At 35.9% G+C, this 23,219-nt stretch overlaps 1 protein-coding gene across 2 annotated transcripts; it reads right to left on the bottom strand.

Moving 5' to 3' along the window:
- Nucleotides 1-1,006: 1,006 nt before the first annotated feature.
- On the bottom strand, nucleotides 1,007-18,352 carry LOC126675181 (uncharacterized). 2 transcript variants are annotated; one of them, XM_050369783.2, is made up of 39 exons: nucleotides 18,242-18,352; nucleotides 18,106-18,160; nucleotides 17,963-18,011; nucleotides 17,748-17,885; nucleotides 17,530-17,608; nucleotides 16,322-16,400; nucleotides 16,196-16,242; nucleotides 15,913-16,107; nucleotides 14,997-15,072; nucleotides 13,660-13,740; nucleotides 13,510-13,590; nucleotides 13,002-13,078; nucleotides 12,869-12,923; nucleotides 12,732-12,780; nucleotides 12,481-12,618; nucleotides 11,070-11,151; nucleotides 10,876-10,954; nucleotides 10,006-10,052; nucleotides 9,681-9,892; nucleotides 9,339-9,426; nucleotides 9,102-9,221; nucleotides 8,899-9,017; nucleotides 8,747-8,819; nucleotides 8,546-8,665; nucleotides 7,917-7,985; nucleotides 7,663-7,833; nucleotides 7,520-7,567; nucleotides 7,251-7,392; nucleotides 6,496-6,593; nucleotides 4,413-4,557; nucleotides 4,242-4,330; nucleotides 4,062-4,172; nucleotides 3,831-3,905; nucleotides 3,033-3,098; nucleotides 2,726-2,920; nucleotides 2,536-2,646; nucleotides 1,674-1,754; nucleotides 1,245-1,437; nucleotides 1,007-1,161 (listed from the first exon to the last, which is right to left on the bottom strand). In XM_050369783.2, exons 3-38 carry the CDS (start codon nucleotides 18,007-18,009, stop codon nucleotides 1,258-1,260), a joined length of 3,663 nt encoding a protein of 1,220 aa, XP_050225740.1. In that variant the 5' UTR covers nucleotides 18,010-18,011; nucleotides 18,106-18,160; nucleotides 18,242-18,352; the 3' UTR covers nucleotides 1,007-1,161; nucleotides 1,245-1,257. The 2 variants fall into 2 exon arrangements, with proteins under 2 accessions (XP_050225740.1, XP_050225741.1); XM_050369784.2 differs by lacking the exons at nucleotides 15,913-16,107; nucleotides 16,196-16,242; nucleotides 16,322-16,400; ... (3 more) ...; nucleotides 18,106-18,160; nucleotides 18,242-18,352 and having other exon boundaries at nucleotides 14,992-15,053.
- Nucleotides 18,353-23,219: the final 4,867 nt, after the last annotated feature.

Below are 23,219 nucleotides of genomic sequence, written 5' to 3'. Positions count from 1 at the left end.
TCACGGTTAACTATTTTTTTATAATTTAAGACAAAATTTTTGTAATTTAGGCCAATTAACTCCTATATTATGTTAAAACAAGGCTTAATGTCTTAAAAAAACCCTGACCTTTCATCCCCTTTTCAATCCTATCCCGATGTTGTAAATCTATCAATTTTACCCTATTTTGCATTTTTTTCATTTCAATTGTACTCTAAAGTATAAAATTGACATTTTTTTATTTGGCAAAAATTCTCTAAATTGACCCTTTTTTGCTTTAAATTAACTTTTTATATTAAATTGACCATTTTTAAAAAAATTTATTAAACTTTTATCAATTAAATAAAGGTCAATTTTATGCTTCAGGGTACAATTGAAATGAAAAAATGCAAACTGGGGTAAAATTGACAATTTTTCAACGTCAGGGTAGGATTGAAAAGGAAATGAAAGGTCGGGGGTTTTTAAGGCATTAAGCCTTAAAACAACACGTGATTTGCAAACCATTGTTAAAGGAAAGTGAAAATTGATATATTCAGCCTTAATTTATGCAAATTTTACTAATCTCACATTATGTTTCTTAACCCAATTTATGCTCCCGTCGTATAATATCTTTTTTTACCAACCAACAGTTAGGGTGTATTCAAGGTAAAATAGAAGTACATTCCTATAAAATCAAATGTTAAACAAGATCAAAGCAGCCAAATAAACCTAACAACAATAATAGAATTTAAAAAATGAAATTTCGACTGCAAATTAACCAAGAACAAAGCTCGTGCACCATTTATATCTGAGAACTTCTATCTCCCTAAGTGAATAAATTTAACATCATAATTATATTAGCAATGGCACGTTTTTTCAAGACTTTGCATATTCAATGAAAAAAATGAGCGCATTATGATAATTGCCCCTTTGTGTAACACTGCATACCGAATCAAATGTAAAACAAAATGTAAACATCATAAACACAGAATTAAATGTAAAACAAAATGTAAACATCTTACTAAAGAAAAATGGAAAAAGACAAGGGTACATCAAAATTAATCCTTAATGAAAATATCAAATAAAAATTAAAACATATATTCCAAAAAATAAATTAAAATAAAATTACAACATGAATTAATTTAAACCTGTGCAAAGCATCCCAATTATTGAATTAAAATTACAACATGAATTAATTAGAACCTGCGCAAAGCATACGAATTATTAGAGTGTTATTAAAATTCAGATAAGCATTATGCAGTTCAATGTAATAACCAATCGGTTACCAGCAATCGAAAATCATGCTTTTCCAGCCGAACCAAACAAATGCATCTTTTCTGCAATTACAGCTTTCATTGCTTCTTTGGCAGAAGCCATAACATGGACTAGATCTTTCTTAGGGCTGCTCAGTGACTCCATGTAAGCCTTGCGCACTTCAGTGTTCACATTGAACTTCCTCACACCGTGCTCAATGCAGGCCTGGTTAAGGGCATTCATAAAGATTAGTAATGTTTCTGCCTCTAGTCCATTCACACATTTAAGTTTTCAAATTCATTTAAATCAGATCAAATTAAATTTAATAGAATGTCATCAACTCCCGCGGTTTAGGGACACTGAATGGAAGTCACACTAGCTATCTATGCTGGACGGAAACTTTTTAGTCTTACATTCCATTTCTGAATGCATACCACATAATGTGAATTGTGAAAGCATACCTTGATAAGTTCCTTAGGTAAGCCAGAAGCTCCATGAAGCACCAGAAATACGCCTTTCTTTGAACTCAAGGCATGCAAATCCTAACAGTAGTGACAACGTCAACAGTTAGTCAAACATGGGAGTTAACAACAGGCAAATTTTGAACTTATTTTACAATCTACCCTAGTTACAGGTATGGGGTGCAAAAATCAAACCAAACTGAATTAAATTCTTTTAATTCAGTTTGGCATTAAATGTTTTTTATTCGGTTAGGTTTGAATTTAAAAGTCAACTTTTGGTACAAACCGAACCCATCCAAAAAAATCAAGTGGTTTGGTTTGATTAAGTTAAGTTTGGTTTGAAATATTTCAAACTCTCATAAATCAGAATTAGTTCCTTCAAAAGGTCAAAATAATGAGTACATGGCCTTCTCAAAATTTCTGTTACTATATAGGAAGATTGTGCCAATAGAATCTATAAAATAATCATGTTGCAGTTCTTATTCTCCTGGAATATACTGCTACTTTCATACCGTAATAAACATGAATCATACACAAATATTTCAGGTTCAGGTCAAAACAAACAACATATTACTTCATATCAATGGAGACGCAATGACATCCTCAGGCCCTGTTTGGCATAATAATTTTGAGTAGAGTATTATGCTATGCACATAATTCAAGACATTTTAAAGCAACTTTTGAGAGAAGATCTCCTCTTTAGCTTTTCCAAAAGTATACTTCTTTGTGTGCATAGCTATATATAAAAAAAACTATGCCAAACAATTACTTGATATACTAGAAAAAGTATACTTCTTTGTGTGCAAAGCTACATCATAGTGCCCTTATCTTAAAGCATATGCATTTAGATTAAGTTTTTTACCTTGAGAAGATCAAGCCTGAGATTTGGGCCGCTGGCAGGGTAGTTTCCATGTACATTTCCAATGCACACTGCCAAAGCATCTATACCGGTCTCATCAATGAACTCTTCAGCCTGAAAATAAAAGTAAGGCGTATCAATATTAAGAAAGATGCCAGATTAGTTGTTCTCGATTGATTAGAAAGACAATCACCTGATTGACATCAGTCAGCCTTGCTTCATATTCATCAACAGTCAAGTCGTCTTCGGTTCCTGACAGCCTCCCTAGCTCTGCTTCAACTAGCATATTAATATTTTTTGAGTGGGCCAAGGAGGATATATATTTAGTGAACGAGACATTATCCTTCAGAGGAAGATGTGAACCATCAACCATCACTGAATCAAATCCCTAGATTCAAGAAAATTGAACTCAAAAATAAGTTAGTATTCTGTAGAATATACCATGTCCTCTGTTTAACCCACCATTTATGCCTTTAATGAAAAACAAGCAGGACACTTACCAAGTCGAGAGCTGCAAATAATTCCTGCTTAGACGTCCCATGATCAAAATGAACAGCAATAGGAACCTGTCATGAATTCATCACAGATGCCTATAAAGATGCACATTAAAAGCTTTGGTGATTTGCAAAACCAACAAGCTAATTTACAAGTTTGATTTTTATTAGCATGTGAGAAAGGTTATCAAACACTTAATAGGCAGGATTCTAGTAAGATAATGTGTACTGTCTCACTCTTCGGTATTTCTGCAAAAATTGAGTGACTAGTAATTTGACAACTAAGATTTTCCTATGCACCATCCAAGATTTCATGTTCCTCAAACAATATTTTTCATAGATTCCGACTCATCAAATCATAACAGTACCATTTCAACCAGCATGCCACTCTGTCTCTCCCACTCGCCCACACCCAGAACACCCCCCAAGTTAGGAAGGGAGTAACGACAAAGCAATAGCAAATCCAACAACATTAAGAGGTAAATCATTTGCTTTTTGTAACACTTTAAAGCAATCAGCGACTATTTGCAATTTTCAAAATACATCCAAATTAATCTCTTGAAGACATTCCATCCCCATCTAAATGATTTCAACTATAGATTTGCAACTAATATTAAAGATTGAGTCTCTAGAACACCATGAATCTATTGCAGTCAAAAATGCCTATGCTACTACACCATCACAGTCAAACTTAACATTAGTGTTCTGGTTTCATCATCGAGATGACTGATCCCTACTTATGTTGTACCACTATTTTCTCTTCAATTCTTTCCCCTTTTTTGACTAAAGATAAATGCCACTTACATTGGCCTGTTCAGCAGCTGAGACACAACAAGCAACTAACGGAATTCCCCCTTGCTTCAGGGCGCTAGGATGAATCTGTAAATAGAACAGATAACACAAATAAATGCATTAACAAGCATCTGAAGTTGATACATACTATATTTCCAAAGATATTGTTTTGAAAGTAAACAAAAGATTAATACCCATTCTAGGTAACATGAATTTGTTCCTTCATATTTATTTCATTCTAACCTGTAGAATAGCAGGACTATTTTCTTCCTCTGCAGCAGCAACAACAGCCTCAGCTCCTTCCATATTGTAAACATTAAATGCTCCAACAGCATAATTACCACTATCTGCATTCTATATGCAGAGAGTTGTCAATTTCGAAAGAAGCAAACCATTGAAAGAGAATCAGTTTATAGAGCTTACAAGGAGGAGTTCTTTTGTTGAGAAATGTCTAGAAGGCAGAGCCCAGGATTTAACTACTTCTGCCAACGCTTTGCTGTCACCAACATTACCTGCAAAGAACCCTTACGTTAGATATCTAATTTGCAATCTACTAAAAATTAAGTTCAAAGAGTTATATAAAAATTTAATTACCAGGAAAAACAATGTATGGAACATCTGGATGCCTACTTTCAGGACCTAGAAGCCACAATGGAACACCAGCCAGAGCTTGTCCAGCTACTTTTGCACATTTTGCTTCTAGAGCTTTTGTAGCAAGGTCGGATGACGTGATTCCACCCTAGAGCAACAATATAAATTAATTCATTGGTGTCAACTGGCTTACTGAAGACTTTTACAAGTTTTAGCCATAAGCTTGGATTAAACTGCACTATCCAAAATGTAGGGTGTAAAAGCTCTAAATAAGTGTAGTTTAATTATAGGCTTAAGCACAGAAATTAATTAGTCAGCCTTCCAATTTTACTCAAGCAACATAGTGTGTGCATAACTGCATTTATATGTATATTACCACCATTGAATAATATACAGAAATATCATTTCTCCTTCTTTGTTTACATAGGGGTTTAATGGTTAGTGTATTGGTTTTAAGATGGAGTATCACAGCGTTGTTCATTCACACAATTTGAGTTTGGCCCGGCCCACGTGAAGCGTGAGGGGGGATTTGTTGCTCGGCCCGGACACGCTACGCGTGAGGGGGAGTGTTGAAGTGGGAAATCCCACATTGGTCGTGTGTGTAAATGGACATGCGTTTATATATCGGTTGAGGCGCTCCACTTAACACCCAATTAAGATGGAATCTAACAGTTAGCTTATCCATGTTACGAAAACATGGAAATGAACCAAGAGTTCCAGACAGGCAAAACAAACATAAATTACTTGATGAAACTGCAGCGATCACTTGTACATTAGTACCATCTTAATTTGTCTATCCTATTTTCCACATAAAAGGCAATTGACATAAGTTGGCATACTTTTATGAAGCAAGATATGTACTTTATAGTATTAAAAGATAAACAGAAAGGAAATTCATTGTGATGCAACTAAATTTACCTACTTTAAATACGAATTTTACCAAAATAAAAGATACAGGAGAAGAAATGAGATTATCCTAACTACTACAGAAAAGTCCGTTCTAGTGGCACTGTTATGCAAGTTAATGATAGAATATATTTCACTTCAGTACTAAGAATTCTCTTATCACAACACTCTGGAAAGAACTAGACAGATGCAAAAAAGATGCATCTCTGCACTAGAAAAGTATAAGCAAATGTTTGCAAATGGATGAATACAAATCTTGCATGCAACAGATATACAAATGAATGAATACTGATATTGTATGTTATTGGAATCTTTGGATATTGCCGTGCCTTAATTAATGCTAGCAATAAATTCATATGTTATTTGAATATTAAATCCCAATGTTTCACTTTTGTAGCAATTTAATCTCATCCTTTAAAACATAGCACTTGCATATCCAACCTTTCAATTTTTGGCATTGTGCCACACATTTCCGTATTGTGACATCGTTTTATATAAAACGACGCCGTTTTTGTACAATTTTGTAGTTTTATATTTGGTGAAAAATGACTATAGGCTGCACATTGCAAAAGCGCAAAAGGCTGGGATGTGCGAGCAACATTTTAAAGAATGAGATTAAACCAAAAGTGAAACTTTGGGATTTAATATGCAAATAACCCTAAATTCATTCTATTGATTTCAAGATTCTAAAATATTTTTTTCAAATAACTAATTCACCTAAAAGTTTAAGTTGTTGTGAGACTCCAACAATAGTTTAATTATCTTAAAATACCTCCGCATGCAAATGCTCATTGGGCTTGAAGCGCAAACAAACAAGCACATAGGCCCACCTCACCTTGTGCTCAAGTATTTAAATTAACTAAATGGGAGTTGCCAAGGATTGAACTTTAGATCATTCGATCATAAAGACTCTAATACTATGTCAAATAATCAATTCACCCAAAAGATAAAGTTAATGGGTGAGGTTCCAAGTTCCAACAATAGTTTTATCATTTTAACAGTTTTCAAGAGAAATAGAAAAACTATTACTATACATGAATACACATGCTGCAACTTCAAGTAATGATTATCACTTCTCCACATCAAAGAAGATGAGATATAAAAAATATGGGAACCAAAAGCTCAACGTTTATAGTCACCAAGAATACTATATTTTGTTGATTTTAAAAAATTGAATTACCTTTGCCAGGATGTATCGAGGTCTTGTTGATATCCGCCGCACAATTTCCACCAATGCTGAACTCACTTTAAAATTGATTTCTAAACATTCAGAAGGAGCTGGAAGAGGCATAAATAAATAAGAAAGATAAGAGTTTAGACGACAAATTGAAAAGAAAAAGAAGTGCACTATTCCTCTTTTAGGAGCCGTCTGAGCTCATAAAATTTAGAGGGAAGTGGAAATGGGAATGAGAATAGAATAATCCGTTTTTCTTTTAAATTAACCTCAGAATGGAAGTGGGATTCCTCATAATGGGAGTCCCTCACTCCCCTTATCCCACTAAGAAATGAGCTTCTCATTCCCATGGGATTTAAGTTTAATAGTCGAACTAATGAAAAGTAACATGTTGCATATGCAAAATAATAAAAGAATTACCAGAATATTTTAATATAATTTAAATAGTAAATATACTTTAATAAATTCAATAATCAATGTCTATGTTGATTTTAATTCCAGTTCCTTAACCAACCAAACAACATGCAAGCTAAATTATTTTGCATTCCCATATATATTCTCATTCCAGGCCCTAACCAAGCAAGCCTTTATATATAATACAGATGATTGCACAGCCATAATAATAAATTATTCAGTTCATTCTTACATACATAACAAATCTCAAACCTGTATATTTATTCTATGTTTTAAATACGTAATGAATTACCAATTCACAAAAACAAAACTAGAACTAGAATTAAGAAAGAAAGATATAACCCGACTTTTTCCAGTGATGAGTTCACGACTTGTCATTACTAATGTGTCTCTGCAAGCCGCAAGAGAAAAATCTGCCATCTCAGCTGCTCTATTTATTTCTAGCTCCCTATCATCTGCACACTTCATGGCAAGTTTATCAACAGAAACCTGTTCATAGCATAGAAGAAAATCCTCAGCCACAGTGCCATTATAACCATATATAAATGCTATAATCTTCAAAGATAAATCTTTACAATAAAATTTAAAATACAGAAAGACTGCACATCTGGATCACCTCGATGGTTTTTAAATTCTTGCCACATTGTATTCTTAGTTCTTCAACCTGTTGATTACAATCCATAACATTTATAAATTATTATAAGAATGTTTATCAGGGCTAATACAAAAGCAAGAAAAAGCAGGGTCCGTAAACTCAACCTGCTTTGTCGTTTTTGGAACATAAGATCCCACAACAATGAGTCCACCTCTCTTGTCTTTGGTTATTCCTAAATCCTTGGGAAGTATTGGAGCTTTAGGAATAATACCAATTCGAGCAGAAACAAAACTAGCAGCTGTTCGGCATAAGAATGACTTGCCCTTCAATTCTGCCTGCTTAATTAGTATAAGCTTGTAAGTATTTCTTCATCCAAAGAACAAATCTAAAAACAGATCAAGAATCTAGGACATTTTGCCTGGATCATTCCAGCTGAAAATACAGCCATGTCTCTGTCACTTGCAGCATTGACTATACATGTTGATCCCTGCATTAGACCATAAAGAGATTTTCAATAAACAATTAGCATCTGAAACAAGAAACCCTATATGGTATTGCAACTCAAGGATCTTCAGATGCATTAAGCGAAATGATGACTACACATTCATTGATATGAATAGACACTCCAAATCACTCGCTCTATGTTACTCACCTAGCATAATGTACACATTACATGTACATCAGATTCTTTATCTTTTTCTTTCATGTATTTAAGCAATCTTTTGTGGCAAGAGGGAAGATGAATATTTTTAACAATTCAGACATCATAAAAAAAAATCTAGAATCTCCAATGAGTGTTATGGATTTATGTAATTAAGAGTACGAATGAAAAACAGAGGCGCAAGCTGGACAGTGCTGCTGTTTAAATCTAATTCGTGTGTGGTCACAGCATCCAAAAACACGGCAAGGGAAGAACAGAGCAGGCACAATGAGAGTACAAAAACTAACTGCCAGAAATAGGATTAGCAAACAGAGTGTCCAAAAAATTTGCTTTACTCAATTATAAAGTAACAAAGAGTTCACACATGCATTCCCAATAATTAGTACCTTTTTCAAGCTGCAAAGGAGCTCACAAACAGCATTTGGTCCACCATTCCTCAGAAGTTGGATGGGTATAGATGTTACACTATTCGCTGGAATCTGCCCCTTCGTTTTTTCTTCCAGCCACTAAAGATCAACATATGGTTGCAAAATCACTACCAAATTTTTCAACCTTTCAACTAGATAATAAAATGAAAAAATCTAGACCTCTCGTAGGTTGGAAGATTTAAAGCCAAATGCAGCATCTTTAGCAAACTCCGTGTCTCCTGCAGGTAGAAGACTATAGAAACAGTGGTTGGTATGATAAACGTCAAGGACAACCAATCCAAATCACTATGATGTTAAGTTGAGATCAATACTAATCAGAGTCTGCAACATAGTGTACGTCTTGAACAGTGTAGCGGCCTCCTTGAAGGAAAAAGGGGCAAATAATCCACGCATCCATTTGACCAAGTACCGAAACAACCGCATCTGCTTCCTACACAAATCACTTTCTTATGTCAGGCTGTGGTTAATGAAAGTAAGCTGTACAATTATATTACTCTGGGGCTTCTGTCCTTACCTCTGGAAAATGACCTCGCAGTGTCGAGTCACCTCTCAAAACTACTGTATATTCAACATTTTCAACTGATTTAGCAGCATCACTTAAGTTTCTGCAGATATTCTTTATCAATGCACTGGCCTGTGAAAACATAAACATTTAAGCAAAGTTTATCTTTTTCGTCAGAGCGTGATTTCCTAACAGGACATAACTTTTGTTTTGCTGATTTAAAACTAAAAATAAGAGAAAGCTGTTTACCTTCTCAGAACTCAATGCCCTGGAGTTGGTTAGAATAAAAAAACATGTAGGTTTTTTCCTTAGCTGGTCAACTAAAGCCGCAACACTCCTGAAATTGAATGGAAAAAATAGCAGCTAAATAATTGAATTGATATGCTCAGGATGGCCAGCATGTCTTAGAGACTTAGAATTGTAGAGGCTTCTCATATAAGAACTGGTATTTGCAGAATATAGAATAGTTCAGTTGTAACAGAAACAAAAATTTACCGTCAGAATGTTAGATATATCATAAATAAACAATCTCATATTGTTGAATGAAACATTTCGCAAAGAAGATATACAACAAAGAGGTTGAGAAATTACCATTCTGTCATTACTTCAATATCATGAACAGTTTGAGTGCCAGTTGGATCATCATCTAGAACAACCAATGTTTTTGAATTACTTTGATTCATTCTACGTATATCATCAGTGGGATCTAGGGGCCACTCGGGTGGAAGAGACTGAAGGACATTTTCTTTCTTGAGAATGGGAAGTTTTCCTTCAACTCTAACACCAGTGAGTGTCTCATAAACCTGTGGAGTTATGGAAAAACTTGCTACTTCAGTAAATTCCCAATTTTAGGACGTTATAGTTCTATACTAAATTTGCATAATGAATAATTCCCAAGTACATATGTATTTCACACCTTAACAACCCCAGCATCATCTTGCCGACCCCAGCCAGCAGCAGAACCTGCTCAATAAATAAGCTCAGTATCATGTCATGCAAACTCGCATGCATGAGAAGGAAGCTTCATGCACAAACTAAAATAATAGATAAATGCATAAGCATTTGGACTGGGAATTGCATCAAGTCCACCACAACTTGATTGCCTTCTAATGTCTCATGTCATGCTGAATACCTTTCGGTACATGCCCAGTGCATTTTGCACACTAACATATGCTGCATTTCTTGCAGATTTTAACGATCACATATAAGATTCTTATGGCACTTTTTTTCTTTTCTAGAATCAAAAGCTAATGATATACTGTACACTCTACCAAAGTTGCTCAAAATTTGGGGGCTTAGCTCTCGCTAGTATGAGGTTAAATCCTGATATAATCAACTGTTTCAAACACCTAGAATGTCAAGTTTCAACATTTCTTCAGTTAGATATGCTCAAACCAACTGCTATGGATTGATACAGGCTATAAAAATTCTTTTGATTTTTAAATCTTTTGCCTCGTTTCAACCAATTTCACCATTTCTGTAAAACTAATCTGAGATGATGAAAATCACTGTAGTCTTTGGTTGTCACCACAAGAACATTCCTATTTCTAAAGATTCCATTTTCCAACAATCTCTTCAAAATACAATTTTAATACTAACAATTAGATTGATCCAATCAAAATAGCAACAAAAACATAAGACTACGAATGAAAAACAAAGACGGCGATGATTCAAAAAGAGGTTTTAACTATGAAGTTCCACAGTTGCTAAGAGCAGTTGGTATGCAACAGTTGAAATATAAAGCAGAAAATGATGGAGAAGATATTTTAACCATGAAGGTCCAAACCTGCAAGGAACAGTTGGTGTGCAACAGTTGATATGTAAAGCGGAACTTTATGAAGTGAGCATTCATGAGTAACAATGCCCTGCAAATGTTTATAAAATGTTTCAACAACCTAATGGTGAAATATTAAACTAGTTATTGAATTATATTTCAAAGTTTTCAAACATCAAAATTGCACAGAATAAAAATTATTCAACCAGATCCTTCACGAAGATATCAAGTGCAGAATACGGCGTATAGTCGTTGTCCAACATGTGTGGAACACGATTTTCAAACATCCTGCAATAATAACATTTGGCTAGATTAACTTATAAACTTTGTTTAAGTTACAAAGCTGCCAAATTTATATTGCAAGAGGGTTAATAAGCTGGCATACAGCAGCATTGCAGAGCAGTTTTATACCAATAATTGTTCGAGTTTTCTTTCTCATAGTTTCTCAGGTAGACTGTTAGGAAAGCTGATTTAGCACTTTATTAAAAATCTCAAGGTCTTTTTTTACTCCAGATGGTGATTTTTCGTGAATAATAAACAACTTATACATATAGGAGAGTCCTAACCCCCATGTGCCTAGTCGACACCTAATGGATCTCCCAAGATCACAACAAGCATCCAGTCAAAACACAAATAGAGGAGTCTGAACAACAGTCTAATATTTAGGGCAGAAAAAAAATCTTTCAATCACTTTATCAAAGGAAACTTCTCTTTTGACTTTTGGTGATGAAATCCATGAAAGCATAATTGTACCAAAAAGAAAAAAGAACAAGTCACAAGTGTCACAGTTAATCAAATGGATCTAAGACATATTTGCAGCAGATCCAATAAAGATGGCATTTCATACTAAAGCCATTATCAAGATATCGTTGCACGTCGAATCAAACATTAGCAATCCTTTGAACTTTAATAACGGCCTAATTGTTAAAAAAGCCCAAACCTTTGCATGTGTTTGCAATTTAAACCAAACCTTTAATTTTTGTAGTACTATGCAATTTCATTTTTTCGTTGCAATTCTATCCAGTTTTTTTCTAATCAATTTAATTGTCCCAGTTTTCATTTAAATTTATATTCTAATTCCGTAATTAGAAAAATTAATTTTTCAAAATTTCAAAATTTAACTTCTAATCTAAAACAAATCGAAAATAACGTTAAGATCTATTTCTAATTTTTCTAACTTTCGGTGGTTGAAGGAAAAAAAACAGCAAGTTTGAAGCTAAAAATAATCATAAAAGCCAAATAAAGCAAATAGGTATTGTACCCAGGTAAAAGATTGAAAAAAAAAATGATTAAAAAAAAATTGTATAAAATTGCAAGGAAATTGTCAAATTAGGATAGTATTACAAAAATTAAAAGATTAGGTTTAAATTGCAAAGACACGCGCAAAGGTTTGGATTTATTTCTAATTAGGCCTTTAATAAATATACGAGTATTTAATTATGTCAAATAATATATAAAATAAAAGTGTATTATATATATACATGTAAATATGGTACAACAATTATATACAAAAAAGTATGTATATTATAAAACACATAGCCAGTATAGTAGAAACCATAAAAAAAATATCAACCACAATGAGGGAAAAAGGAGAATTGCAGTGCGAATGATACAAACCAGGATGTTCCTGCACTGTTCACTATGAAGTTGAACAGCATCCTTGTATTGAGACCTAATCGAGCCCCAAATGCCATTGCCTCAGCTGCTGAAGCTATATGAACTCCAGCGAGCAGCTGATTAACCATCTTCACTCCACTGAAAAAGATAAATCAAGAGCACAAACCAATGTAAAAATGTTAAGACAACAAGCCTCATATATAACTAAAAATTATATATGATTTGATTATCTGTAAATGATGCTGAACTACCTTCCAGCTCCACAGCCTCCCTTGACAATATAAAGCTTCTCGCTTAAGGCTGTTCTGACAATCAAGGATAAATAACAAAATTACTTTTAGAATATTGTACAGACTACAGCCAATACAAACTGTTTGACACTAGTTACCTGCCAGGACTGAACCAGTGCTCATAAGAGCTTCATCGGGACCAGAAGCCATAATCTGATTAAGATATGGAATCACTGTTAGAACATTGAAAAACTTCTCTGCTTTGCTAAATAAGAGGTGTAATCTTCAGACCGTAAGTGTTCCATCCGAAGCCCTCTTAACACCACCAGAAACAGGAGCGTCCACCAATTTCAAATCTTTTCCCTCATCTATGACATTTGTAGGTTGATTGTCAGTCCAATAGATCAGAAAATACAAACATGACAAGAAAGGAATCAGAAATGACCACCTAGCACAGCATAGGCAAGATGAAACCCTGAGGTGATCCTCCATTTTGCAATCACCTCTTTAAGGGTATGCCATGAAAATCTTTGATCACATTTTCCAGTTATAAATATTTTTTACATTCATCTAGTTTAACTTTTTTTTTCAGTGCTTTCTTGACAGTGTAAAAATTGGAGGACAATTTTCATTTTTTACTTTTCAGAAAGACAAAAAAAAAGATGAGAAAAAGGAGAAATAGTAATATTGAACATGTTCTGTAAATATAATTTGAGTAAATACTTGCATTATGCAACTGGAACATGCTAACAGAAAAAATGTAACCATAATATAAAGAGGAGATTGATAGAAAATGTACTTAGTAATCGTTGCTCTAGTTTTATTACGTATCCTGGAGACACAGTAGATGAAATGATGATAGATGATCCTGGTAGAAGTGCTACAAAATAGAACATGGAAGTGAAGTAAGAAATTGCACAAAACCATAGATAATATGCTGAGATGATACCTGCAATTGCACCCTGATTTCCAAACAAAACACTCTCTACTTGCGCTTCATTTGTAACCATGATTACAAGCACATCAACATCTGGACAGGAGAAAGTTACAAGAAAATGTTACCATGAAGAAAAGCTATATCCACCAACCTACAGTGAAATTTATCTGGCTTTTTTGTTTTTATTCTTTTGGCCAACAGTATTAAACTGTCAATATATAGTAGGTGTATCAGCTTTTTACAGATGAAACAGGGTCACTATATCTCCAAAACCTGCCTGAATTAAGATTTTACTCATAGCCTCATAGGAAGAAGCAAATTGCTGAATTGACTTTCTTTAGGTTTTGATTGAAAAGCTTCATATAAAGATACTGTTCTGATACTTAACATACTTTTATTTATACGGCAAGTATGGTTTAAGGGCTAGGGACTACTTTACCCTCACTTGACTATTTGAAAATGTCACAATCTTATTATGGTAGTTAGTGAGTGTCGGGCAATTAAAAGACAGCACATATCTAAGATGAGTGTAGCTGAAATGAGAATGTTAAAATAGATGGGATCTGCAGACATACAAGAACGAATAGAATACGTAATGAATTTAACTGGGGAAAAGTAATAGTGGGTTCTAAACTATTGAGTGAAGAAGATATGACACCTTGAAAATAATTTATTTTATTCTTTGTTTCTTCCTGATAATTAAACTTGAATTTATAAGCTTAAAATTAGCTTCCGCTGAGTTTACTTCATCGTGCGTAGACCAGATTTCTCAAATCTGTCCTACAAATACAATGAGCAGGAGAAATTTATAATAATGAGAGGTTATGGCTGGTGCAACATAATATGCATTTTCACATTTTGCACGCATCAACAGGAGCACATTAGAAGAGAAGGGGCTGCACAATCATTTCGTTTAAAATAAGTCTTCAGAATATATAAATAAGGAGATATTTGAGTCAACACAAAGAAGTATGCTTGTATTGATAAATATGAAAAAAATATGGACAATAAACATCTTTCTAAGGTTTTCTTAAGACTAAATTATGGTGACCTTGTTAGTTCAGTTTAAGGATACTAATGCATTTAAGAGTATTTAATACTAGGAGTCATTCATGCGGCTACTTCTTAATTAGTACTCCTACAGGTATTTCCATTTTTTTTTTCAGAAAAATAAATAATATTCCCATGTACGCTACCTTGATTATTTCATGTTATGCCAGCCTAGATAACATAAAAATCTATAGAGAGATTTCATATAAAAATAAAAAAATTGATTGAAAAAATTAATGTCTTTGCTGTTCTTACATTGCCAACTCAAATAGGGAATATAGATATGTTGCTTACATTACCTCTGGCTACTTCAGCAGGGGAGTTGCCAATTAAGCCACCAGCACTAGCAAATTTAGTTAGTGTTGGTTTATACACCTGCCGCCAAGAAAAGACAAATTGAGAAAAGCCATTTAAGCTTTCAAGTAAAACTAAAATACACAAGTAATCACCCATAAATACATACTTAATCACATATGGATACTCATGATACAACTTTCAAAAATACAATATACACAAACACAAGAACCACAAAAATAGTGTTCAGGCCATTTGCGTTAGATAGAAAATTTCAAGAATGCGTAGAAGCTTCTTCGAGGGAGGTGGGAATCGTAAGAATGAGTGAATTGTAAGGAGGTATGATTGCTTGTAAATTCCCAACACCCCCCTTCATCTGTAAGGAAGTGGATTTGGTCTTAATTGAAGGAATTGGAGGAAACAAGATTTGCCACTAAATGAGCTGCCCAAGGAAGTTTTCCAATGATTGAACTCATGTTTCTATAATCTATTTGATCCCCTGATTGGATCTGAACCAAACACCTATAAAAATTTCCCTGAAACAGGTCGCCTGCCTCACATTCCTAGGTCAACAGAGCACAAAAGCTGATAAGTGATGAGGTGCGTTTATCACCTGGAAGATTTGATATATATAAAAATTGACTTTTCAACTTGGTGTCAGCATAAACTAGGTAGTGGATTCAACTCAGCTATAAATGATTGCTAAGAGAAAAATTAAAGTCACTATATTCCTAAATTTAAATAGCAAAACAGGGTAAATGAGTTTTTACTATCAAAAGTCCAACCAACTGCATATTGCATGAAAGATGTAAGGAAATTTAGTACACATTATAGACAAAATAGTCCATCTGACCATATTCCCAACCAAAAGTAAACTTTATTTGACTCTTTAATTAAAGTACGATGAAAGTGAGAAATTACATCATAACCGAGAACAATGAACTTTGATTTCAGAAGCTGAGTTGCCATGCCAAATCCCATCGCTCCAAGACCGATGAAACCAATTCTCTTCACAGCAGCAGATTTAGCAGTAATTTCATTTGCCAATTGCTCGGGGCAATAGGGTTCAGATGCGGCTGCATCTTGAATATTTACTCCAAGTACTTTTTCCCAAACCTGGAAAGAGAGTATGGTAATGTATAGCTAACAAAGCATTTGGTAAGCCAATTGTTAATTCATATACAGTAAAAGGTAGGGGAAATACCTTGATCAGTGTATTATCATTATCATCAGCAAGAACATATCTAGACCCTACAACGAAAAATACAATTGATCACGAACTTGGGTTATTGAATAATTCAACAATCAGTTCACTGGACAGTGGCTATACCAAGAATAAGCTGTTGGTGAGCAACAGCTAAAAGGGGGAGAGGAAATTTAAGTGATTTGGCCATGTCCAAAACTATACCCTGAAATTAAAAAAACTCTGTAAATCTCAAGCAAGCTGAAAAAGAGATTGTAGTACTTCATTACTTGATCATTATGTAAGCAATAGGGGCAGAGCTAAATAATTTGCAATGTGGACACGACAAGTTCAAAATAAGTGACCATGCTGATTAATGACAATCCAGTGACTGAGTGAATGAACACCCAAAGTTTGAGTTCACAAGTATTAGCATCCATATTCTAAACACAAACAGCTGTAACATCTAAAAGAGTTTTTTATTCTTGATTTAAAGCAGCCAAGTTATATCAGCTCCATAAGCGCCACTACTAATGCTAGTCCCTTTTCAACCAGTTTTTCCAGTATTATACATGCACCATCATCTCTAGATGACTCGTGATGAACTACAAGTTTCAATATTTGATTCATGAATGATAAAAATTTAATTTGATTTTAGTTTACAGAAAAGACCATCTAAAAAATAAGAGATGGGCATTTAGAAGATCAAATTTATGTCTTGTAAAAAGCAATGTCTTTTTCGCTTTTCACTTTCTACTTTTTAAATATACTGTTGAGAAATAGTCCTTCCCTGCTTCTCCTGATTGTCACCATCTTGACTTGATTTTAATGAACTAACATTAAACTTGTAGAAGGAAACAAATAATGTCATTGCCCTAAACTTTTTAACTTCCTAAGTCTGTCTTTCATTTGTTTGTATCACTCTCTTGCTCTCTCACATTTGTTCCATTTCTCTCTCTGCCTCGAAGCACCTCCCATTCCAATTTAGGAACAATTAAAAGATGCCCCTCTAGTTTTTTTAAAAGGATAAAAAAGATGCCCCTCTAAAAACTCAGACAGAAAAAGAAAAAGCCTTGTCCTACAACAAATTAAAAGTAAGAGCATAGTGCTTAAACAAGGGCATTGTCTCCATCCAAACACCGCAATACAAAAGTGAGAACAAGTTATAGCCTTATCCCTATTTTGTTCACAATCAATCTAACAACAAATAAACTAACCAACCCAGAGAAACTAAAGACACATAACTGTAAACTGTCAATCACCACTTTATAATTTATATCAAGTCACCAATAATGACATGTCAGCAACCCTGCATTTACAAAACTCAAATCAGGTATTGCCACAGTGCACCTTACCAAATTTTGGGCCAAAATACCAAGGGACTGAGGCTTGGCATTACCACTCAACAACTTAGGCACATGATCCTTAAACACCCTACATTAACAGAACAACTTGCTGTTAAAACCCAACAAAAGTATGCATAATGCTATCAACTCCAAATTATAAAGCGTGGAATAGTATTTATTTCTATAAAACAGTAAAACAAATTTGAATCATAACATAATGAGCTGACCATGAATTTCCAGCAGCATTGGAAATGATGTTGTAGACTATCTCAGGATGAATCCCAGCTCGGGCACCAAGAGATATAGCTTCCACTGACGCAACGAGATGAATGCCCTCCAGCAACTCACTCACCATTTTCATGTTACTATTAAACAAATAAACATAGATTTGCATCATATTTTTTAATCGTTTATCTCATCTAAATTAGCAAACAGTGCATACCTTGCAGCAGCATCTTGACCTTCAGAAACGTAAAGATTTTCACTCATTGCTGTCACAAATTACAATTTGAATCATTGAAAAATATAGAGAAACTGAACAATTTTCAAAGTAAAAGAAACTTAGAGCATAAAATTGATCGTTACCGAAGAGAAAATGGTGTGGTTTCGCAGTGGATTCAGATGTTCCCGAGGATGTAATCTAGATAAGGTAAAAAAAAAAGTTACGAGTCTCATCAACGGAAGTTAGCTGATATAATTGATCGTTTAGGATTTACTTAACTGAAGAAACGAAGATGATCAAAGAGTTTTCAAGTTCACCGTCTTCAAGTGGAAGCTTCAAATTTCTTGTCAAGACCTTCACATCAGACGAGTACTGTAATCACTCTTTAACTTTGTGTAATTTGAGCGTTTAGTTGGTTTGGTTAAAATCGAACCATAATCACCAACCAAAAAATCAACCGATCGAGTGAATGTTTAAAACCAAACCAACCTAACATGAATTGGTAACCAAACCTTATCTGAACCGGTCAAATAAAATAAAACAAAACTCTAGAATCGAACCGAATCAAATAGGTAGATACCGGTTCAGTTAAAATCGAAATACAGCTTTTTTATGAATAAAATCGACATGTTATAAAGAATTTTTTTTTAAAAAAGACAAATTTTCGGTTAATTAAATCGGTATAATTAATATGTCTAATTTAAATTCCAAACCTAACTAATAACTAAAAATCTATACTTTTAAATTTTAGAATTGAACTGATAGAAATAATATTTTTCACAAACTAAACCGAGTAAAAATCATTGGTTTGATCTACTAAATCTTTTAATCCACGTGTATGTAGATTTTTGCCTAATAAAACATTTAACATATCACTTTCTTTATGTACAAGTGAAATGAGTCAGCTTATCTATTTTGAAAGTGTTTGTCGAAATCCACGAAATTACCTTAATTCGTCTTTTGTGCAAGTTTTGAGAGGAAAATGATATTTTTTTGATTTATTATAATTATAATACTTTATAGGAGTAGTTTATACTTTATTGTATTAAATTAGGACAAATTTTTGTTTCTAATGCCATTGCCAGCAAATGTTTAGTAATTGATGGATACCGAATCCTACTGAAAGTATAATGGAGTCGAGTTGCAGGGGATCCACTCTCAGGCGACGCCGGACTCCCCCTGAAGACCGAAAGATACGGAGGAGATGCCGAATCTCTAAGATTCGGTAATACACTAATGAAGACCGAATCCCACATGATCCGCCAAGAGCGCGTCAGGTCCGGGATTCGGGTAAACGACTGAATATGGAAATATTGTCCTATTTGGACACAAACACTACATATGGAAGGATAAGCTCTACTTTAGGAAGATAAGACTATTTAGGAAGACGTTCCTAAATAGGACTCTTATCAGATTAAGGTAGATCTCGACAAATCAGGAGAATCCCTACGATACGGCCGAATCCCTACAAAGTAGGATTCACCTGCCTAATACAACTCTACTAGGTATATTCGACTACTATAAAAGGAGCACGAGGTATGCCTAGAATCACAATTACATTCACATACTCAAAACGCTGCTCAAAGCTCTAGACTGACTTTAGCATCGGAGAGTTAATCGGACAACCACCGTCCGGTTAGCTTCTACCCTGTTTTGCAGGTTCACTCACCGGTTCAGAAGGCAGACTCCATCAATTGGCGCCGTCTGTGGGAAAAGCTTAACTAAACTTCAAAAGAAGGAGCTTTTCTGAACTCAAAAACAAATCTCATTGAAGAAGATGACTTCTGAAAGAGTAAACCTGAAGAACCAAACGTCACAAAGAAAACGAAAAGCAACAGAACTCTCAACTCCTCCTCCAGTAACTTTTGACGGGGAGGACTTCGGGAGAATAGCCGAAGAGCACAACGAAGCTCTGGTAGTGGCCATGATCATCGAACATTGGAACGTTGAGAGAATCCTGATCGATGAAGGAAGCGCAATAAACCTAATAACAAAAAAGGCCTACGAAAGCCTAGGAGGAGACCTAGCGGAACTAAAGAGAAATGCCACGCCTGTGGTAGGATTTGGGGGCTTGCCGATTAAGCCCAACGGAACAACTACTCTTGACGTCAAGCTAGGAAGGACAAGGAAAAGCGAGGAATTACCTACACGGTTTAGCGTCCTAGAAATCGACCTGCCATACAACGCAATACTGGGGAGACCATTCCTCCACGACTCAGCTGCCGTAACAAGCATAAAGGCACTAACCATGAAGATACCGACGAAACAAGGAATTATCACGATACAAGGAAACCGAGCCGAGGCGAAAAAGTGCTACGAGCAAGCAATAAAAGAATCAGGCGAAGCAATGGCAATAGAAGAAATCCTTAATCACGACATCGAAGAAAAAGAAACAGCACCAGAAGGCGAAACAAAGAAACTCCAACTCGACGGGGAGAAAAGAGTAAATCTCGGCGCAAACATGAACCCGAAGATCGAAAGCGAAATCACGGCCATGCTGAAAAACAACGTCAAAACCTTCGCTGCTAACGCATCAGAAATAGTCGGAATAGACCCCCAAGTCATTACTCATGATCTAAATGTAGCAGAAGCGGCGAACCCAGTGAAGCAAAAGAAAAGGAAATTCTCGGAAGAAAAACAGAAAATAATCGCTGAAGAAGTAGAAAAACTGGAGAAAGCAGGATTCATACGAGAAGTCCACTACCCCGAATGGGTAGCTAACGTAGTGATCGTAAAGAAAGCCAACGGAAAAAATAGAATGTGTGTGGATTACACCGATCTAAACAAAGCGTGTCCTAAAGATAGCTACCCTCTCCCAGATATCGATCAACTCGTGGACTCTACTGCTGGACACGCGATGTATAGCCTAGCCGACGCAGCTCAAGGCTACCACCAAATCCAGATGAAGGAGCAAGACCAGGAAAAAACTTCATTCATCACGGAGGGAGGAACTTACTGCTACACGGCAATGCCTTTCGGCTTGAAAAATGCTGGAGCAACATACCAAAGACTTATGAATTTCATGTTCAAAGACGAGATAGGAAAGCGAGTCCAGGTGTACGTAGACGACCTAATCATCAAGAGCGAGAAGGAAGAGACCCATGCAAAAGATCTGGAAGAAACATTCAACATACTGAATAAGTTTGGAATGAAGCTGAACCCCGACAAATGCACGTTCGGCGTACAAGGCGGGAAATTCTTGGGATTCATGATATCTCAAAGAGGAATAGAGGCGAACCCCGAGAAGATCAAAGCAATTATGGACATGAAGGCACCAAGAAGCATAAATGAAGTTCAAAAACTCAACGGGCGAAAGGCGATCCAACGACCAGAAACCTCCGGAAGATTAGTCCACTGGTCCATCCAACTCAGCGAACACGACATAAGATACGAACCTCGCCCAACTCTGAAAGCACAAGCTTTGGCGGACTTCGTAGCAGAAATAACTCCAACCGAGACTGGCCAACCCAAACCAGCCTTGGTATGGGAACTCCACGTAGATGGAGCATCGAATGAAAAAGGAGCTGGAGCAGGAGCCATCCTCAAAGGACCCGAAAAAATCAAGATCGAATATGGAGTAAACATCCAATTCGCCGCCAGCAACAATGTAGCTGAGTATGAAGCCCTAATTGCAGGCCTCGGCCTCGCATTAGAAATAAGAACGGAAATCCTAAAAATCTATAGCGACTCCCAGCTGGTGGTAAATCAGGTCAAGGGAGAATATCAAGCCAAAGAAACAGGGATGATCGAATACCTGAGTCAAGTCAAAACACAGCTTCAACAGCTGGAAGCACAAGGAGGACAATGGGAAATCATTCAAATCCCGAGAGAGGAAAACACCGAAGCCGACGCCATCGCCAAATCAGCGTCAGAACTCGGAGATCTATTCACTAAAATGCAGCTAAAGGAAACTCTCGAATCACCAAGCACCAGAAAAACAGAAGTCATGGCAATCGAGGAGGTCGACTCCTGGATGACTCCACTGATCAAATATCTAGACCGCGGCGAATTACCAACAGACAAAGTCGAAGCAATTCGCACCATCAGAAAATCTGCCAACTTCCGTTTTCACAATGGAGTTCTTTACCGAACCTCATTAACTCATCCATGGTCTAGGTGTGTCTCGCCTCAGACAGGAGAATCCATCTTAAAGGAAATCCACGAAGGAATATGCGGCGCGCACGAAGGAGCAGTTACCATAGCAAGAAAAACTATACTCCAGGGATACTACTGGCCGACCATCAAAGAAGACGCAAAAGCATTAGTCAAGAAATGTGATAAATGCCAAAGACACGACAACATCAGTCGTGTACCGGCAGTGCCTCAAGGATCAATGGAAAGCCCATGGCCGTTCGCCACTTGGGGGATTGACATAGTTGGACCGTTCGAAACGGGAAAACATCAAGCGAAATTCCTAATCGTCGCAATAGAGCACTTCACAAAATGGGTAGAGGTAGCACCTGTCGCAACCATCACCGCAGCCAAAGTAGAGGAATTCTTCAAGAACGAAGTAATATGCCGATTCGGCATACCCCACACTGTAATAGCAGACAACGGCAAACAATTCAATTGCAAGCGGTTCAAGGCATTTTGCAAAGGACTAATGATCAATTTGAAATTTACTTCGGTGGCGCACCCCCAGACAAACGGAATGACAGAAGTCACCAACCGAACCATAGCACAAGGAATAAAAAAGAGACTTTCTCAGTACAAGGAGAACTGGGTAGAAGAATTATACAGCGTTCTATGGGCATACAGAACAACTCCTAGAAAAGGAACTGGCGAAACACCTTTCAGGCTCGCCTACGGCACTGAAGCAGTAATTCCAGTAGAAATTGGCATACCCAGTATCAGAGTAAACTATCTAGAAGAAGAAACCAATGAGGCTAGAACAAGACTATGTCTAGACCTACTAGAGGAGAGAAGGGATGAAGCGGTAGCCCGAGCCGCTACATACAAGAAGCAAGCCGCAAAATACCATAACAAAAGAATGAATTTTAGAGAATTTCAAAGAGGCGATCTGGTCTTACGAAACGCGGAAGTTGGCAGAGGAAACGCAGGAGTAAAGAAAATGCAAGCTAATTGGGAAGGCCCCTTCATCATAGAAGAAGCTACTGGCAAAGGCGCATATAGACTAAAGACAATAACTGGGTCCATGGTACCCAGATATTGGAATGTAGAACACCTGAGAAAGTATTATCAATAAATTCATGGCTTGTACTTATTTCCATTTTTGAAATAAAAGGCGATTTGGCGA

Source organism: Mercurialis annua, linkage group LG3 (assembly GCF_937616625.2).
Source record: "Mercurialis annua linkage group LG3, ddMerAnnu1.2, whole genome shotgun sequence".
Classification (NCBI taxonomy): domain Eukaryota; kingdom Viridiplantae; phylum Streptophyta; class Magnoliopsida; order Malpighiales; family Euphorbiaceae; genus Mercurialis; species Mercurialis annua.
The sequence above is the reverse complement of the archived record's forward strand: the minus strand, read 5'-3'. Positions and strand labels throughout refer to the sequence as shown.